This window comes from Equus asinus, chromosome 27 (genome assembly GCF_041296235.1).
Source record: "Equus asinus isolate D_3611 breed Donkey chromosome 27, EquAss-T2T_v2, whole genome shotgun sequence".
Classification (NCBI taxonomy): Eukaryota; Metazoa; Chordata; class Mammalia; order Perissodactyla; family Equidae; genus Equus; species Equus asinus.
In genome coordinates, this window is record NC_091816.1 from 5561316 (window position 1) to 5578677 (window position 17362).

The 17362-nt window shown below is 34.1% G+C and overlaps 1 protein-coding gene across 1 annotated transcript in view; it reads right to left on the reverse strand.

Annotated features, from left to right (window-relative positions):
• Window positions 1–17362, reverse strand: part of ADAM2 (ADAM metallopeptidase domain 2) — a 151009-nt gene that overhangs the window by 57255 nt on the left and 76392 nt on the right. The window contains exons 11-12 of the mRNA XM_070499715.1: window positions 6932–7068; window positions 789–969 (exon numbers count right to left, since the gene is read on the reverse strand). Of these exons, the coding sequence (XP_070355816.1) occupies window positions 789–969; window positions 6932–7068 (318 nt within the window). The remainder of the gene's footprint in view (window positions 1–788; window positions 970–6931; window positions 7069–17362) is intronic.

Here is a 17362-nt window from a genome sequence, read left to right on the forward strand (position 1 = left end):
CAGAGCTAAGACACACTACTCTCAATTTTTATTAGAAACTTTCAAGGTGTTTTCGTTTGGATCCAAACAAGCAAAAACAAGTAGGTACTGGGGAATAATTCCTGAAAAAGCACATCACCCAACTAAGTATCTGAAAACACACTTTTCATGTTGGAGAGGGTACACGTGAATGACCTTGACTGTTGCAGTAGGGAACACTGAACTCCATTCATGTCTTCTTGATTCTGTCAGGTCCATAACACTCACTCTTAGTCTCACAGTCTCTGTCTTCTTCATTTTATTCCCTTTATCTCTACCCTTTCACCTCCCTCCAATCTAGCAGCTTTATCTGACTAAGATTTCTGTGGGTTGGAAAAACTGGCTTTTATTGCTTATGTATAGCTCAAATTTTTTTGACTTAAAGATTGACATGGTTTAAAATATTCAAAGCCACAAATGTGTCTCCTATGTTTTCTTGTTCAATTGTAAAAGCTTTATTTCTGTCTTTCTGAATGGCAGAGGATCTTAGGTTAAGAAGAAATCCTAGGGAAGAATATACTCAGGGTAAGTGTAAACCGAGGTCAACTCAGCTATGGGATTAATGACCTTGAGAATCACCATATAGATAATCTATAAACCACTGAGTCCATATGCCAATATATAAGTGCACTCATTAGTTTATTATAATCCCTAGTGCCTTCTTTGTAGAAAAGTGAGTTTGACAAATTAGGGGAAATGGCAATGTAACACTACAAAAATTAATAATTTTTATGTAATTCTGGCATATATTCTTCCAAATTAGTACCAACCTCTTCACTCCCACAGTCACATTGTTCTCCTTGTTCCACTTGTTGATTACCACACTCTGCATCTTTGTATGATGGATCTAAACGTGGCTGATTTTGAAGACATTGGGACTTTGGCTTTGAAATAAAACGTGCAAAATCTTCCATGCTGCAGTTGCTAAAGTTCTTCACACCACTGAAATGACTAAAAATGCATCAAACTTCAATTTTTTTGTAAGCATTGCTTCCATAAACCACCTAGCCTCAGAATAAAGTTATTTAATAGCATTCCACAACATACAAAATGCTCAATTTTGTTAGCGTCAAACTTTTATTTTGTGTGCATGGGAAGTCAATTGAGCAAGAATTTATGCTAAATATTTTTACTAGAAATAACTAATCAATAAATTTTATTGGTTTTTGTATTACACTTATTAGTGACACTGCTTTCTCTTGAAGATCTGACCTCACAAAGTGCTCCATCTCTATTTCATTTGTGGCTTCCTTTTCCTTTCATGACTTCTAAATATTATAATACCGTTGTATTAACAAAAGAGATTGGGCTTTTCCCTTCTTTATATTTATTCATAGGCAATCTCATCCAGTTCTATATTTTAAATAACAGCTGTACTTGACAACTCAAATATTTATTTCTCTAATATAAACTTATCTAAATTCTAGAGTCCAATATCCAATTCTTTACTCAGTGTTTACAAAGAGATAACATTTCTAAGCACAAATCTAAGATGCCACCCTTTTACCTCTCTTTATTCCCTTTGTGACAACTATTTTTCTTCAAAATATTTATCCACAACTGGAATATTATTTATTTAATTATTTATTGATTAGCTTGTCCTACTAATTTTTAGCTCCAGGAGAAAAACATTCCAGTTGTTTTGTTCACTAACACAAAGTTAAGAGCACAATGATTATTTTTAAAAAATGAATGAGTGTATGGTTGAAACCATGTGTTTTAAATAGTAGATTCTTTAGTTGCTGTTTCATTATAATTTCTACTATTCTGAATAGTATTAACATGTAAAAAATATAATCGTGAATGTATATAATTAGTAATTAGATATACATAACATGGACTTAGTGAATTTTAAGGCAATAGACTCAAAACCTAGTCATTTAGATTACTACAGGAAAGTGTTATTCCCATGAGGACCTCAAACAAATTAGAGATTTTTGAACAAACTACCAATTTTGGTATTTTTCTTTTCATGGTCACATCCTCCTTGAACATACTCATTTGTTATAGTAACCACAAATAATGGATTTATTACTACTTTGCCAATAATTCAGATGATTTCTACCTAAATACCAGAAACCAAAAGGAGAAAAAGCAATAGAACTTTAATATTACTAAGAACCAGGCAATGCAAGATATGTTTACTACGTGTTAACTTGCTTACAGGGTAAAAAAGGCTTTCTGGTAAAAAAAACTAATGTTGTCATTAGAAAGAAAACATCAACCATAATTATGTCCAGTTGGAGAATTTATTTGCATTTTGAATCTCTGCCCAGATTTGATGGATGTTTCCATTCTCTATTCTTCCATATTCTCCCATCATCTTCCTTATGATAATAGAGCCTCTTATGTTCAGTTAATACATGGCTTCATTGTATGATGCCTACATTTCTTAGCCTTTTGTAAAGATAGGAGTGGACATGTAGAAAGGTCAGATAATTGGCCTAATCAGTCAGATAATTGATCTCAATCAGGACATTACTGTTTTAATCAGACGTTCATTTCCCCACCAAAAAATTGCAAAACATTGACAACAGGATGGAATGTTCTCATCACAATGAGATAGAGAATAATAGAATGGAGCATCTTTTCCTCAATCCATAAAGTAAACATGTGTCCAATATTTTGCATTTTTTAGAAGAAATAACACTCAGAAATGAAATGAATAAAACCTGTCTTCAAATATAACTTTGAAGAAATTATCAGAGGGATCTCAATTACTAACCAAAAACAGAAAAATAACACTCAATACATACTTTTAACTTCTACAGCATAAAGGGAATCAAGGAAAAATGGAAAAGAGATAAAAAACACTTTTGTTAAATGTCTCAATAAACTTCAAAAGATGTACATCTAAATATATATTTTTGGATGACAACCAAAATTAAATCAGAAATCAATAACAAAACGACATTTAGAGTATCCACAAATGTTCAAAAATAACTGACATGTTTCTAAAATAATCCACTAGACAAAGAAGGAAACACAAAGAAAGTTTGAAAATATTTCAACTAAATGAAAAAGAAATATAAAATATCAAATTTTGTGGTAAGTAATTGAAATGTTGGTTACAAGTAAATGTATAGCTTCAAAATTCTTAAACAAAAAGAAAGAAGGTTTAAAATCAATTATTTGAGCTTTCACATAAAAAATCTATGGAGAATAACAAGAACAAATTTACCATAAGCTATACATAAATAAAGAAAAAATAAGGTAGACAAGTGATGGGCAGGAGTCAATAAAATGAAAATATAGTCTTTGAAAAAATCAAATAGTTTGATGAAATCCAAGTTAGAGTGATTAAGAAAGAAAAAGAGAAACACAAATTATCTGTATCAGAGATAAAAAAAGATCATATCACCATAAATTCTAGTGACTTTTAAAGGAAAATAAATGAAGAATACAAAAAACCTTATGACAAATTAAGCAATTTCAATGAAAATATTAGAAAAACAAAAATAATAAAAATCTAAGTAGCCTCATATCTTAAAAATTAATTACTAAACTCCTTCCTTGAAAGAGAAGTCTAAGTCCAGATGGCTTTGCTGGTGAATTTTATCAAATAATTTAGGAAGAATTAATATCAATTTTCCTAAATCACTTTTAGAAAATTTCATGAGGCCCAAATTACCCTGACAATGAAATCAGTCAAAGGAATTAAAAGATAAAACAACTAAACACCAATGTCCCTCATAAATAAGGAAGCAAATGTTAGAAAAAAAAAATCCAGCGACAAACAGGATAAATACATTAAAAGGATAATGCAGCATGCCAAATGTGGTTCATTCCAAGAAAATAAGGTTATTTAAACAACAGAAAATCAATAAAATGTATTTCAACATACCGACAGAATAAAGCAGAAAAAAATTACATGATCATCTCAATGTGTGACGAAATATATCTATGATGAAAACTTTGGCAAACAAGGAATAAAGAAGAACTTCCTCAATCTGATTCAAAGCCTGTATGAAAAATTTCCACCTAACAGACTTAACAGTGAAGGAGGAAAGATTTTGCCATTAAATCAGAAGCACAGCAAAAAAGCCACATATTCCACTTTCATTTTACATTGTGTTGGAAGTCCTAACCACTGCAATAAGACAAAAAGATAGAAATTTAAAAAATATATATAAAGACTTAAAAGGAAAATGTAAAACTGTGTGTATAATATATGATTGTTACACGTGTAAAATTTTAATAAAGCTAAAGTAAAAGTGCCAGAATTAACTTAGCAGAGCTGTAGGATATAAATTCAATACAAAATAATCAATAAAATTTCTACATGCTTGCCACAAACATTGGAAATTTCAAAGTCATATAAACAGATATAATTAGAAAAAACAACCAAGACAAATCTATTTACACTTAATAATTTCTCCAAAGAAAAAGATTGAGGAAATATTGCGTTTTGAAAGATTCTAACCAGACCATGATGAGAATAATTCAGGAATCCCAACAAAATAACCTATTTCAAAATTGAACAGAGAATACCTTGACAATATTTAGGAGGTAGAGGGTCCAAAGAGCTATTAACAGTTAAGATCTTTTCATCCTTCCTATCTTTTCTTTACCATTATAACCATTATCATCATTACAATCAGAATCATAAGCAATGTAATATCATCATTGTAAAAAACTTGTAAAAATTGTTTTAAACTTGCAAAAAAACATTGTAATGTAATCAAAGGTAAATAAAAATTTAATAAGCAGTGCTCAACATTATTAATATGAACTATATAAAATGTTAACCATCTTTATTTAGATTAACTAGAAAAACAAACAAAAAGCAAAGCATAAACTTGTTTACGGGAAATTCATTTGGGATGTAACCCACGGAAGCAGGGTTAAGGGAACAGTGATGGAGAAAGAGAGAATGAGGAAAAGTCAATATAAGTATGTTTTATTCAGAAGGTAATAGTGGTTCCAGTCTGCTGAGACCACAAAGAAGTGTACAGACTATTTAATGGAACTGTCCTTAGACAGCCAGGAAGCTGGTATTCCAATAAAGTGGTTGAAGGTTGCTCCTGTGAAGGGGATGACTAATGGATAGCTTAGGGAAGAAGCTGGTTGACATTCATGGATTTCAATATGTTGACCAGGTCACTGAATGCTTCTTGTGAAGTAAATACTCACTGGTGAGACTTGAACTTAATATATAAAGATCCACATACTTTGTGCCTACTCTAAATCAACTCACATCCTCTTTCTCACAATTCCTTGTCCCTAAATGTCCAATCTTATAGCACCTAGATCCTTGATCAAATACCCAAGTCATTTGCCACTGTTCAGGCTATGTTGATCCCAATCTCTGGTACTTCTCTCAAACAAGATGGAAAACTAAATGTATTGTTTGTAAATATGCTCACTAGGACATTTACCATTTCCCAGTTGTCTTAAGGTCTTAAAATCTAATTGGAGAATATTATGGAACAGTAAATTTTTTTATATTCCAGTTAACATATTGAGAGAAACTGTTCTTTAAACAAAACAGGTTTTTCTTCCTCTAGCAGCCAGTTTTAGGGAACTCCCATTGGGTTGTTGGTGTGAAGTGATTGAAAAATATTGAGAGAGATGTAACAGATGTAGGTGACATGGGGATCTGGGAGCTCTGTTCATGTTATTTACTTATGCTCTCGGGACCATCTATAGCTTCCTCCCAGATATACCATTTAGTCATCAGATAGATTAATATGCTCACTTGATCTTACAATTTTGTAGACCTGAAAATACCCAAATTAAGATGAAAATATTTAACTTAGGTAACATAGTCACTTACTTACTATTTCCTGGATGCATGTTCAACTCTACAAGGTTCCAGTCACCCACCAGGAGCTGTAAGAGAACGCTAGGGGTCTGCACCACAAATTTCCTATTGATACTTCTCAGAGATTCTACCAGGATCTACCAGGAATATCTTTAGTTTTATTGTATCTTAATGGTCATAAATACCAAAGAATAAAGCATCTTGCATCACAGACTGGACCTGTTCCAGTACCCTCTCTGAACATCATCTCCAGTCAAAGAAATCCTCATTGCCATCAGATCATTTATTGATCCAGTTTCACAATCATTTCATAAAAGTTTGTTTTCTACAACCACTTCTGGGATAACTATTTTTATATTGGTTCCTCTCAAATCAGAGCCTGAGATAAAAATTGAGTGCAAGTATTTTTAGGAAATGATTGTGGAAGCAGGAGTGAAGGAATGGAGAGAGTGAAATGTTATCAAGTTTGCTGCTGTAGACAATGGGGCTTGATTTTCTAAGAAATCTGAGAAGCAGAAAACGTCTTCAAGAATTGCCCATCAGAAAGATAAGAGGCTGGCTCCAGTCACTGACTGGATGATGGTTTCCCTTAATCCCCTGACTATTTGGCCCTAATTCTATAAAATCTCATGGTCTATTCTAAGAATAATGATGATAATAGCAAACAAAGTCACTAGATCTTTGAGGCATAATAAGGATAGTGCAAAAGCCCTTCTCTAGTGACAAAGAAAAGGCTAAATAACACCATCTTTGAAGTCAATAGATGTCAAGACTTCAGGCCAAGGCAGAATGAAGGAAAGCATGCAGACAAGGCCATACTAATAAATTATTCTTAAATAGTGATCACAAGCCTGTATTTGGTTTATCAAATCATTCATTAAATAATAAAGTCATGCAAGTAAGCATAATGATAAATGCAGAGTTAGATCACATATGAGGAGGCAAGTGTGACAATAGATTACAAGAGATATTGAGATCAATATGCAGCATGGGCATTGGAACATGTATTTTCATCTAGGGGTCATTGGTCACAGCTTATATTTGACCCTTAGTAATTATTTTAACAGCCTAGACTTTCTTAAACTAAATACACCAGTTATTTTTCATATAAACTATATATGTAAAGCATATAAAAGTAAAGCATCTTACATTGCTTCTGGGTTCATTATGCAGACAGTTCCTGAGCACTGGCATTTGTTAATATCATCATAGGCTATCCCCATACTGAGGCTCAGTAGCTGAGCTATAATAACTGCAAGTGATTCCAAACTTATGGCTCTGGGGTGCTAGAAAAAAACCATAATAGTACATTTTAGAAGAGAATTCATTTACCTGGAGAATAACATAGTTATAAAAAATAGTCACATGATAAAATGGAATAGAGGCATCTAACACGTTAACCACAGAAGTGCCATTCATATCAGCCTAATACGTTACAAGTACCATTAGAATATAAGAAAAACAAGAAAAGTGAAATCTGAAATTTTACCAAAACATAAATGTATGGTTCATTTGGTGGCATCAGGCCAAGAAAAAAATTGCCCCAGTAAATTGTTAATTATATATAACAATAGTTATAATTATATTTGGACTCATAAAATAAAATCTTTAAAGACACACACATGTGCATATACAGTGTCAAATCATTAGCAGGTTGTGTTCACTTGTAATTTAATTATTTGGAGATGATATTTCATATGAATGTTTTATACATTTTTAAAAAATCATAAATTAACCCATTGAATTAATTTACATTATAGTAATAATGACTGATGATAAAAATGCTGACTTTCCACAGTTGTTTAAAATGTATTTTCAAAACTAAAATGCCTTTATCATTTTTCTTCTTCTTCTCCTCAAAGCCCCCAGTACATAGTTGTATATTCTAGTTGTGGGTCCTTCTAGTTGTGGCAGGTGGGACGCCGCCTCAGGGTGGCCTGATGAGTGGTGCCATGTCCGCGCCCAGGATCCAAACCGGCAAAACCCTGGGCTACCAAAGCAGAGCAGGTAAACTTAACCACTTGGCCAGGAGGCCAGCCCAAGATGACATTTCTTTACATTCTTCTTGTGACAATCTCACATTGGACTTTTATTAGCCGGACCGGGCTGCCATTGCAAAATACCACAGACTGTATTGGCTTAAATAACAAAAAATTATTTTCTCACAGTTCTGGAAATTAGAGGTCCAAGATCAAGGTGCCAGCAGGACCCTCTTCCTGGCTTGTGGAAGGCCGCCTTCTCTCTGTGTCCTCACACGGGCTTTCCTCTGTGCACGCACAGAGATAACACATCTCTGGTTCTCTTCCTCTTTTTATAAGCACATCAGTCCTATCTGATTAGGAGCCCACTCTTGCAAACTCCTTCAATGTTGATTACCTCCTTAAAGGCTTAGTCTCCAAATATAGTCACATTGGGGCTTAGGGATTCAATACATGAATTTTAGGGGGACACAATTTAGTCCATAATGTATGTAAAGTATGAAAAACTTGAAAAAGGTATGGACTGGAGTATAAGAATTTCCTACAGGATGTTGCTACAACTACTTTTTGAAAATAAAGTAATGAAATAATTAAAATTCAGCACTGGATTTTTATATATATATATATAGGGAAAAAAATTACAACTAAGCAGACAAGTTTACTTGGCTAATAATACCTGCTTGGGACAACAGCTGCCAAATAATAATAACAGCAACTGACATTTTTAAAGCTTTCTTATTTGCCAATCACTAGACTGAGAAATTTGCAGACAAGTAGTAAGTATTGATTGAGACTTCCTTTGTTGTGCAACACAGGATTACTTTCTAAAAATGTGCCTGCCATGCATGCTTTGTAAAAACTTCCAGTCTCTAATTTTAAGAATCAAGATTCTACATATGCCTTTTAGATAAAGTTTGTTTAATACTGCTCACGTTTTCTAAGTTTTTGGTCTAATAAATTAATTATCCAAGTATGATTATTCCTGCCAGTAGATTTTAGTGTTTGCTTTGTGTATTTTATAGGTATTTGGTTAGGTACATATGAGTTCAGGTTTATTATGTAAAGCCAGTAAAATTTTGTTTCATCCTAAATAATGAATCAGTTCAAATTCAAAAATCTATTTTGCTGCTTTATGTTAATATTCACGCATCAATTTTCCTTTGGAGACATATTCTGTTCTTTTTCTTACTCTTTAGGGTTAAAATTTCTGTGGTATTATATATGAGCTTGAAACTAACAAAGAGCAAGCAATCTGATAATTTTTATTTTTAATAATTGAAATTAAAACATTTTTATCTCTTTTGATTATTGCCCATTTGAAGTTATTAATAGCATTTTGTTTCATGTGACGGTTTCATGCCTTTTAAATAATTTAATGTGGAGTGCATAAATCTTAAGTGACTTGTTGCAGTTTTATATACATATATGTAAATATAGAATATTTACAAATATATACATTCATATACATAATTTATTTATACACATTATATGTGCATATATATATATACACACATATTTGCAAAGTGGGTGTTTGTGACACATACCTGCATAGCCACCACATGATGTGAGATACAGAATATTTCCATCACTCAGAAAGTTCTCGTGAGCAGGTTTACAGGCATTACCTCTCCACAAAACGCAACTTCTGTTCTGACTTTTAACAATCTTGTTTACCTCTACCTACACTTTAGCTTCAATAAAGATGGCATCATGAAGTAAATACTGTTTTATTTTTGGTTTCTTTTGCTCGACATATAGTTTCTGAGGTTCATCAATGTTGAATGTAACAGTAGTGGCTCTTTTCACTGCTTACATTGTATGACTATTACGAGACATGTTTATCCATTTCATGGATAGGAGGACTCAGTATTGTTAAGATGTCAATCTCCCTCAAATTGACCTAAAAATTCAACTCAAAACCAATCAAAATCTGGGACGGCCCAGTGGCGCAGCGGTTAAGTGCACACATTCCGCTTCGGCGGCCCAGGGTTCGCCAATTGGGGGCCCGGGTGCAGACGTGGCACCACTTGGCAAGCCATGCTGTGGTACGTGTCTCACATGTAGGGTAGAAGAAGATGGGCACAGATGTTAGTTCAGGGCCAGTCTTCCTCAGCAAAATGAGGAGGATTGGTGGCAGATGTTAGCTCAGGGCTAATCTTCCTCAAAAAAAAAAAAACAATCAAAATCCAACCAGATTTTGTTGAAGTTGACAAGCTGACTTTAAAACAGAAATGCAGAGGACTTAGAATGCCTCCTTGCAGGACATTTGATCCTGTTGAAAATGTCCACAAGACATTTGGTCTACACCAAAAGGTCCCTGATATTTGGTCCTGTCCAAAAGGTCCATAAGACATTTTGTCCATCAGACATGTGGTCCAGGCCAAAAGGTCCTTGCCATTTGGTCCTGTCCAAAATATTGGTGAGTATACTTGGTCTGTGTCAAATGCTTTTGGACAGGACCTTTTGGCATGGACCAAATGTCTCCATGGACATTTCAGACAGGAGCAGATACAACCAGATATCACATGTCTGCTAACTGAATATCGAAATCAGTCTGAAGAAGTAGTAGTAGGGTTTACACTAACATTTTTGATGATTTAGTATAAAGCTATGATTAAGACAATGTGGTGTTGGTGAAAGGACAAACAAGCAGACCAATGATCATAAAAGAGCCCAGAAAGCTCTAGAAATGTGATGACTTGATTTATACAACAAAGGCACCACAGTAATTCTGTGAAAGAAAAATAACCTGTTAAATGAGTGTCATGAAGCAATTGCCTACCTAATGTGACCTAAAAAATACTGGCCCCCAACTCACATCAAACACATTATTTTAATGTGGATTATAGATCTATCACCAAAAGGTAAAAACAAGCTTGTATGAGAAAATATAAAAGAATAGCTTCACGACCCTAGAGTGGGCAACAATTTCTTAAAGGTGTTCCCTTTTACGTCTAGTTTCCCAAGAGTTTTATCTTTTTCTTTTGTTGTGAATGGGTTCTAATTTTACCAAATGTATTTCAGCAGCTATTCCTTTTTTTAATATGGTAGATGATGATTGATTACCAAATGTAAAATCCCCTTGCATTCCTGGGGGAATTCCTATTTGCTCATGTCGTGTTACCATTTTGATACATTGCAGAATCCTCTTTGCTAACATATGGTTAGCATAAATCTCATTCCATACAACAAGTTGAGAAATAGCCCCTCCTTTTATATTTTCTAAAAGAATTTGTTTAACATCAGCACTAAAACTTTTGAAGACATCCTCAGGGAGGCCATCTGATCATAGAGTTTCTGGTTGGTTGTTTTTAAGGAGTCTTATTTACCAACTCAATTATACCAGTAGATCAACGGCTGTTTAGATTTTCTTTTCTATTCATTTGATACATTTTATTATTCATGAAATTTATTAATTTTATCCAAATTTATTGCCATAAGTTAGTTGAGAATATACCTTGTCATATTTACAATGTGTGTAGGATCTGCGGTGATGGTGTCTCTTTTTTCTTTTTCTTCCTTTTTTTTTTTTTGAGGAAGATTAGCCCTAACTACTGCCAGTCCTCCTCTTTTTTGCTGAGGAAGCCTGGCCCTGAGCTAACATCCATGCCCATCTTCCTCTACTTTATATGTGAGACACCTACCACAGCATGGAGTGCCAAGCGGTGCCATGTCCGCACCAGGGATTTGAACTGGCGAATCCTGGGCCGCCAAGTAGCGGATGTGCGAACTTAACCACTGCGCCACCAGGCCATCTCCTGGTGTCTCTTTTTTCAATAAATGCTTTGATAATTTGTTTTCCTTTTTTTGTGGTAGGATATCAGTTTTGCTAGGGGCTTATCATTTTCACTTAACTTTTCAAGCGATTGACTTTTGACTTTGATTTTCTTCTTATGTGTAAGTTTTGTATTTTATTGGCAGTCAATATTATTTCTTATTATTCCTACTTTCTAGTCTTTTAATTTAATCTACAACTATATTTTTTTGGAGTTAGATAATTTATAATCAAACTAATTTTATTTTAATTTGTACAATTAAAGCTACAAATGTACCTCTCAGCTCTGCTTTTTTGGCATCTCAGAAGTTTAGATACGCTGTATTTTAAGTGTTATTTAGTTCAAAATGAGCATTAATTTCTTGTTTCATTTGCAAGCCTTTAGAGATTTTTTAGTAATCTATTATTTAGTTCTAGTTTAAATTCACTATGGTCAGAAAGTATTCCCTGCAAGAGTTCAATCATTTTATATTGATACTGCTGTATTTCCCATTATATTATTTATTTTGGTAAATACTCTACATTTAAAAAACAGCAAGGGGACACAAGAAATCTTTTGAAGGTGATGGATATGTTTTTGCCTTGTTTGTGGCGATGGTATCATGGATTTATGCATAAGTTAAATTCATCAAAATGCACACAAAATATATGTAAGTTTTTCTATGTTAAGTATACCTCAATAAAATTAAAAATAAAATAATAATTTGCTGCTTTTTGGCATAAGATCTTTTTAAATATGTTTTGACAAAATGAAAAATAATATTAGTGAGTTAGGTTTTTCTTCATTCTCAGATATTATTATGGATGTCCTTTTTCCTTTATTCTCTCATATTTGCTTTATATATTTTGAAGCAAAGTAATTTTGTGCATACAACATTATAATCACTGTGTCTTCCTCTTCGGTTATTCATTTTATCATCATTAAATATTCTTTATTTCTCATTACACATCTTTCTTTAAAGGCTACTACTATGGATTGCATTATATCCCCCTCAAAATCCTATATTGAAACCCTAACTCTCAATGTGTCAAATATGGGCATAAAGGTGGGGCCCTATCTGATAGAACTGTAGACTTATAAAAGGAAGAACAGATCTCTCCCTCTCTCTCTCTTTCTCTCCCCTCAGCCCCACTGCCATGTGAAGACACAGTGAAAAAGTGGCTGTCTGCAAGCTAAAAAGAGAGCTCTCACAAGATCCTGACCACGCTGGCATCCTTTTCTCAGACTTACAGCCTTCAGAATTGTAAGAAAATAAATTCGTTGTTTAATCTACCCAGTCTACGTTATTTGGCATGGCAGCCCAAGCTGACTGAGACATCTATTTTATTTGCTATTAATATAGCCAAGGCAAATTGCTTTTGTTTAGTATTTACACGGCATAAATTTTCATTGGTTAAATTTCAAGGTACAGATTCCATTTCCATAAAGATGGAGTAAACATTTACCAGTCTCTCTCTCTCATTGCACTCAACCATAAAACCTGGGCAGAACAGAGAAAGAATTAGCAGTCAGATGGGGAAGGACAACAGAATTCAAAGTACCACTGAGTTGAAAATGAGATTATCATTCTCCCTCTCCACCTCTTGTCTCTCCTGGCCTGACAGCAATGTAGTCTGAATTCGGAAGTGAGCGCTGTAGTGCAGACAGAGAACCAGGAGAAATTCTCTAGTTCTGGATTGAAGACTAGAAAAGGAAACTCTTAAATCTCAGGGAGAGTGGGTAAATATGTTTATTTATCTCCTTTCCCTTCTGTTCCCCTATACCCCATCTCCTAGATAATTTTTCCATAGGGGAGCAGCACCAAAGTGACTAAAAGTGGGAAACCACAAAGCCAAAACTCTGAAGGCGGGACAGCTTCCTCTCCCTTTGGTGGAGCTGTCAGTTCAAGAGTTTGGGACCAAACAATGTAGTTTTCTTTTCTTTTCTCATACTCTGCTCTCCACTGCTTGGGGTCCAGAGGTGGTGCAATGACAGAAGAAGGAAAGATTCTGCCCAGGGAACTAAAAAGGGCAAACACAAGTAACTGAAACATACCAGGGAGATAGCAGAGAAATGTGACTTTGGGAAACCAGTTTCTATCTATCTACCTACCTACCTATCTATCTATCTACCTATCTACCTACCTACCTATCTATCTACCTACCTATCTATCTATCTACCTACCTACCTACCTACCTATCTATCTATCTATCTACCTATCTATCTATCTATCTATCTATCTACCTACCTACCTATCTATCTATCTACCTATCTACCTATCTATCTATCTACCTACCTATCTATTGATGTATCCATCTATTTATATGTCCTCCTATCTACCATCTATATCTGTCTATCTCTCTTTTTATCAACTATCATCTACCTATCATCATCATCATTATCATCTCTATCATGCACCTATCTTTTAATGTTTAAGTACATATTTATGTTTAAGAATTAGCCATTGCATTACTCAGGGTTCTTCAGAGAAATAGAACCCATAGCATATATATAGCGAGATTTATTATAAGGAATTGGCTCACACAATTGTGGAGGCTAGCAAGTCCAAAATCACAGGGTGGGCTGGCAGCCTGGAGACCCAGGACAGCCAATGATGCAGTTCTAGTCTGAACGCCAGCAGCCTGGAGACTTAGAAAAGCTGATAGTGCAGAGGAAGTCTGAAGGCAGCCTGCTAATAATTCCATCATGCTTGGGGAATACCATCTTTGTGTTCGATTCAGGCCTTCAACTGATTGGATGAGGCCCATCCACATTATGGTCGGTAATGTGCTTTACTCAGATTTCACTGATTTAAATATTAATCTCATCAAAAACTTTCCAAAATGACATATAAAATTAACCATCACAAGCATCTCTCAAACTTCACAGTTTCAGGTTCAAAATAAAACTCTCCACCCTTCCATTGCCCCTCTGCTTCCAAATCTTTCCCCACCTTTCCCTCTCTAGTTTTCCAAGACAAATCTTAGGCATAATCGTTGATTTTTTCATCATACATGCTATGTATCTGTTAAGTTAGCAAGTCCTATATGTTCTGTTTTCATAACATATACCAGATAAAATCTGCTTCTCACATATCCAAGAATAAAACACCAGTTTCTATCATTCATCTATGCTTGTCTCCTAACTGGGCTCCTAGCCTAGGATCTTCACTCCTCTACAATTAGTTTTCCATAGGGCAACTAGGGAAATATTTCTCTCTGGTTTAAAATATTTCAGTGCCTCTTCAATGAAAAGAGAATAAAATCCAAAACTGTTTACCGAGATCTGTAAGGCCTTAAATAATTAGACTCTTTCTTACTTCAACAATCTTAATATTTTCCCAATCATCTTGTTCATGACATTCAATTCTATCAGAAAGCCCTTGAATCTGACAATCTTTCTCATGATCTCTGACTTCCAAGACCTTGCCATGACTGCCTTTGGCTCACCATTCATGCCTCCTCATAAATATCTTCTCCTCAAAGTTTTTCCCTGTTCTCCCTGGCTAAAATAGTCTACTTCACATTCCATCAAATTTTACCAAAATATCTTAATGTATCTTCTTATTAGCAAATGCCATTAACTGAAGTAATATAAATGTCATTATTTTAATGATGTTAATCGATTTTCTAAGTTTAAATGATCCTTCTTTCTTTGGATAAGATCACTTTGGTCATGGTCTATTATCTTTATAAACTGCTGGATTCAGTTGGTTAGTATTCTGATTTATAATTTCTACCTCTCCTCTAAGTTTGTGAATAAATTAGCCTCTAATTTCCTTTTGTGTAGCATCATTTGATATTATTATTGTTATTATGGTATTTCTGACTTCCAAGTTTGTGTTTTCTCTTTTTCTATGCTCTATAAATGTATGAGATTAAAATATTCAATTCCCTAGAAATTGTGTAGAATGCACCCCTAAAAGCATTGTTTGTTCCTTGTAAGAAGACTTTTAAATAATAAATTAATTTCTTGAATAGTGTTATTCTGAATTTCTAGTTCTTCTTGTGTAGTTTTAGTAAATGATGGGGTCTTATTAACAATGTACTATTTGTCTAAGTTTTCAAATTTAAGTTATAAGTTGTTCTATCTCCTTAATGCTATCTATATCTGCAGTTCCCTATTATTTTTATGTTTATTAGTGTATTTTTACTCTATTTTATAAAAACTAGCTTTGCCAGAAATATGCTTGTTTTCAGTTTTTTTAAAAGCCTAATATCCTTTTTAAGTATCTCTATTCTACCCATAATCTGTCTTTCATTGATTTCTGCTTTGATCTTATGTCATGCCTTCCACATGTTTCAGTTTTATTTTGTTTTCACACATTTTAGATTGGATAATTAGCTCACTGATTTTCAGTGTTGTTTATTTTCTGCAAAATTCATTAGACACTAGTTTCCTTAATTATTCTGCCTTTACTCCCCCACTCCTCAAATTTTATCGTGAATTATTTTAGTAATATCTTTAGATATTTAAATTTCCCATCACGATCTCTCCTATATTTCAACAATGTCTTTGGCTTAAAGTTTACTACGAATACTTGATTTTAATTTTATTTTTTATTTTTGTTTAGTATATGACTAGAAGTGACTCGGCAACTTGTCAAAAATCATTTGATTATATACATCCTAACGTATTTTTAGATTTTTTTGTTACATTGATCAGTTTACCTACACTGTAATATCTTAATTACTGTAGTGTTACAAGAAATTTATATCTTCAACTTTTCCAAATTTCCAAACTTGCTTTATCTATTTTCTCCTTTATGTTTATATTTAAGATTTTAGTATCAGCTTATCAATTTTTACCAAAAAAAGTCTGATGAGATTTTGATCAGGACTGCATTGACATCTCTACAATATTATAAAGGACAATTGAATTTTATATGAACGGGACAACACTTCAACAAAATTCTGTGTACATTACATCTTGTTCACCACCCGAAAACTAATTATAGTCCATCCCCTCACATGTGAGCCTAATCACCCCTTTTGCCCTCCCCCCTCCCCACTTCCCCTGTGGTAACCACCAATTCAATCTCCATAGAGAAGATGTGGTATTTATACACGAGGGACTACTACTCAGCCATAAGAAATGATGAAATACGGCCATTTGTGACAACATGGATGGACCTTGAGGGTATTATGCTGAGTGAAATAAGTCAGAGGGAGAAAGTCAAATACCATATAATCTCAATCATAAGTAGAAGATAAAAACAATGACCAAAAAAAGCAATTTTTCTTTATAATATTTTCATTTCATTGTTGGTGTGCATTTTAATCTCCTCTTTTTTGTAATTTTCATGTGGCTTTTCATCTGATAACCCACTTTTTTCCCCTCCTGCCACATTTTGCAGCATAAGGAATCATGAGGAGACTCCAGGAAGGAGTTCCTGGCAAAGGCACCTAGTTGAACTGCTAGTGGCTGGAGACAGTGTTCTGTGAATATATATTCTGAAATTTGTCTCTGTTGTGTAATGTGTTTTCTTCTGAAGTTTAATACTCAGGATCTACATAGTCCATGAACTGAGGTCGACAGATAACATGTCTGGTTATTGTAATGCATAAAATCTTTGAGGCCAAGAACTAGCTTGTGTCAGTTTCTGTGAGCCAGCATACTTGTATCAGGACAGGTGAGCAGATGAGCGCAGACATCAGAAATATCCTGCTGCTTATTCTTACTTGCCTCTGTTCACCCCAAAACTACCTGGGGTTATGGTTTCACCTATAAACTGTTAGAGTAGCATTGGAAGAGTATAGTTCCTAGATCTTATTCCACAGCCCTGAGGCATTAGGTAGGCAGGGTGGTGGGTGTTTAAACATCAGAGGGCACAGCTTCAAGTGTTT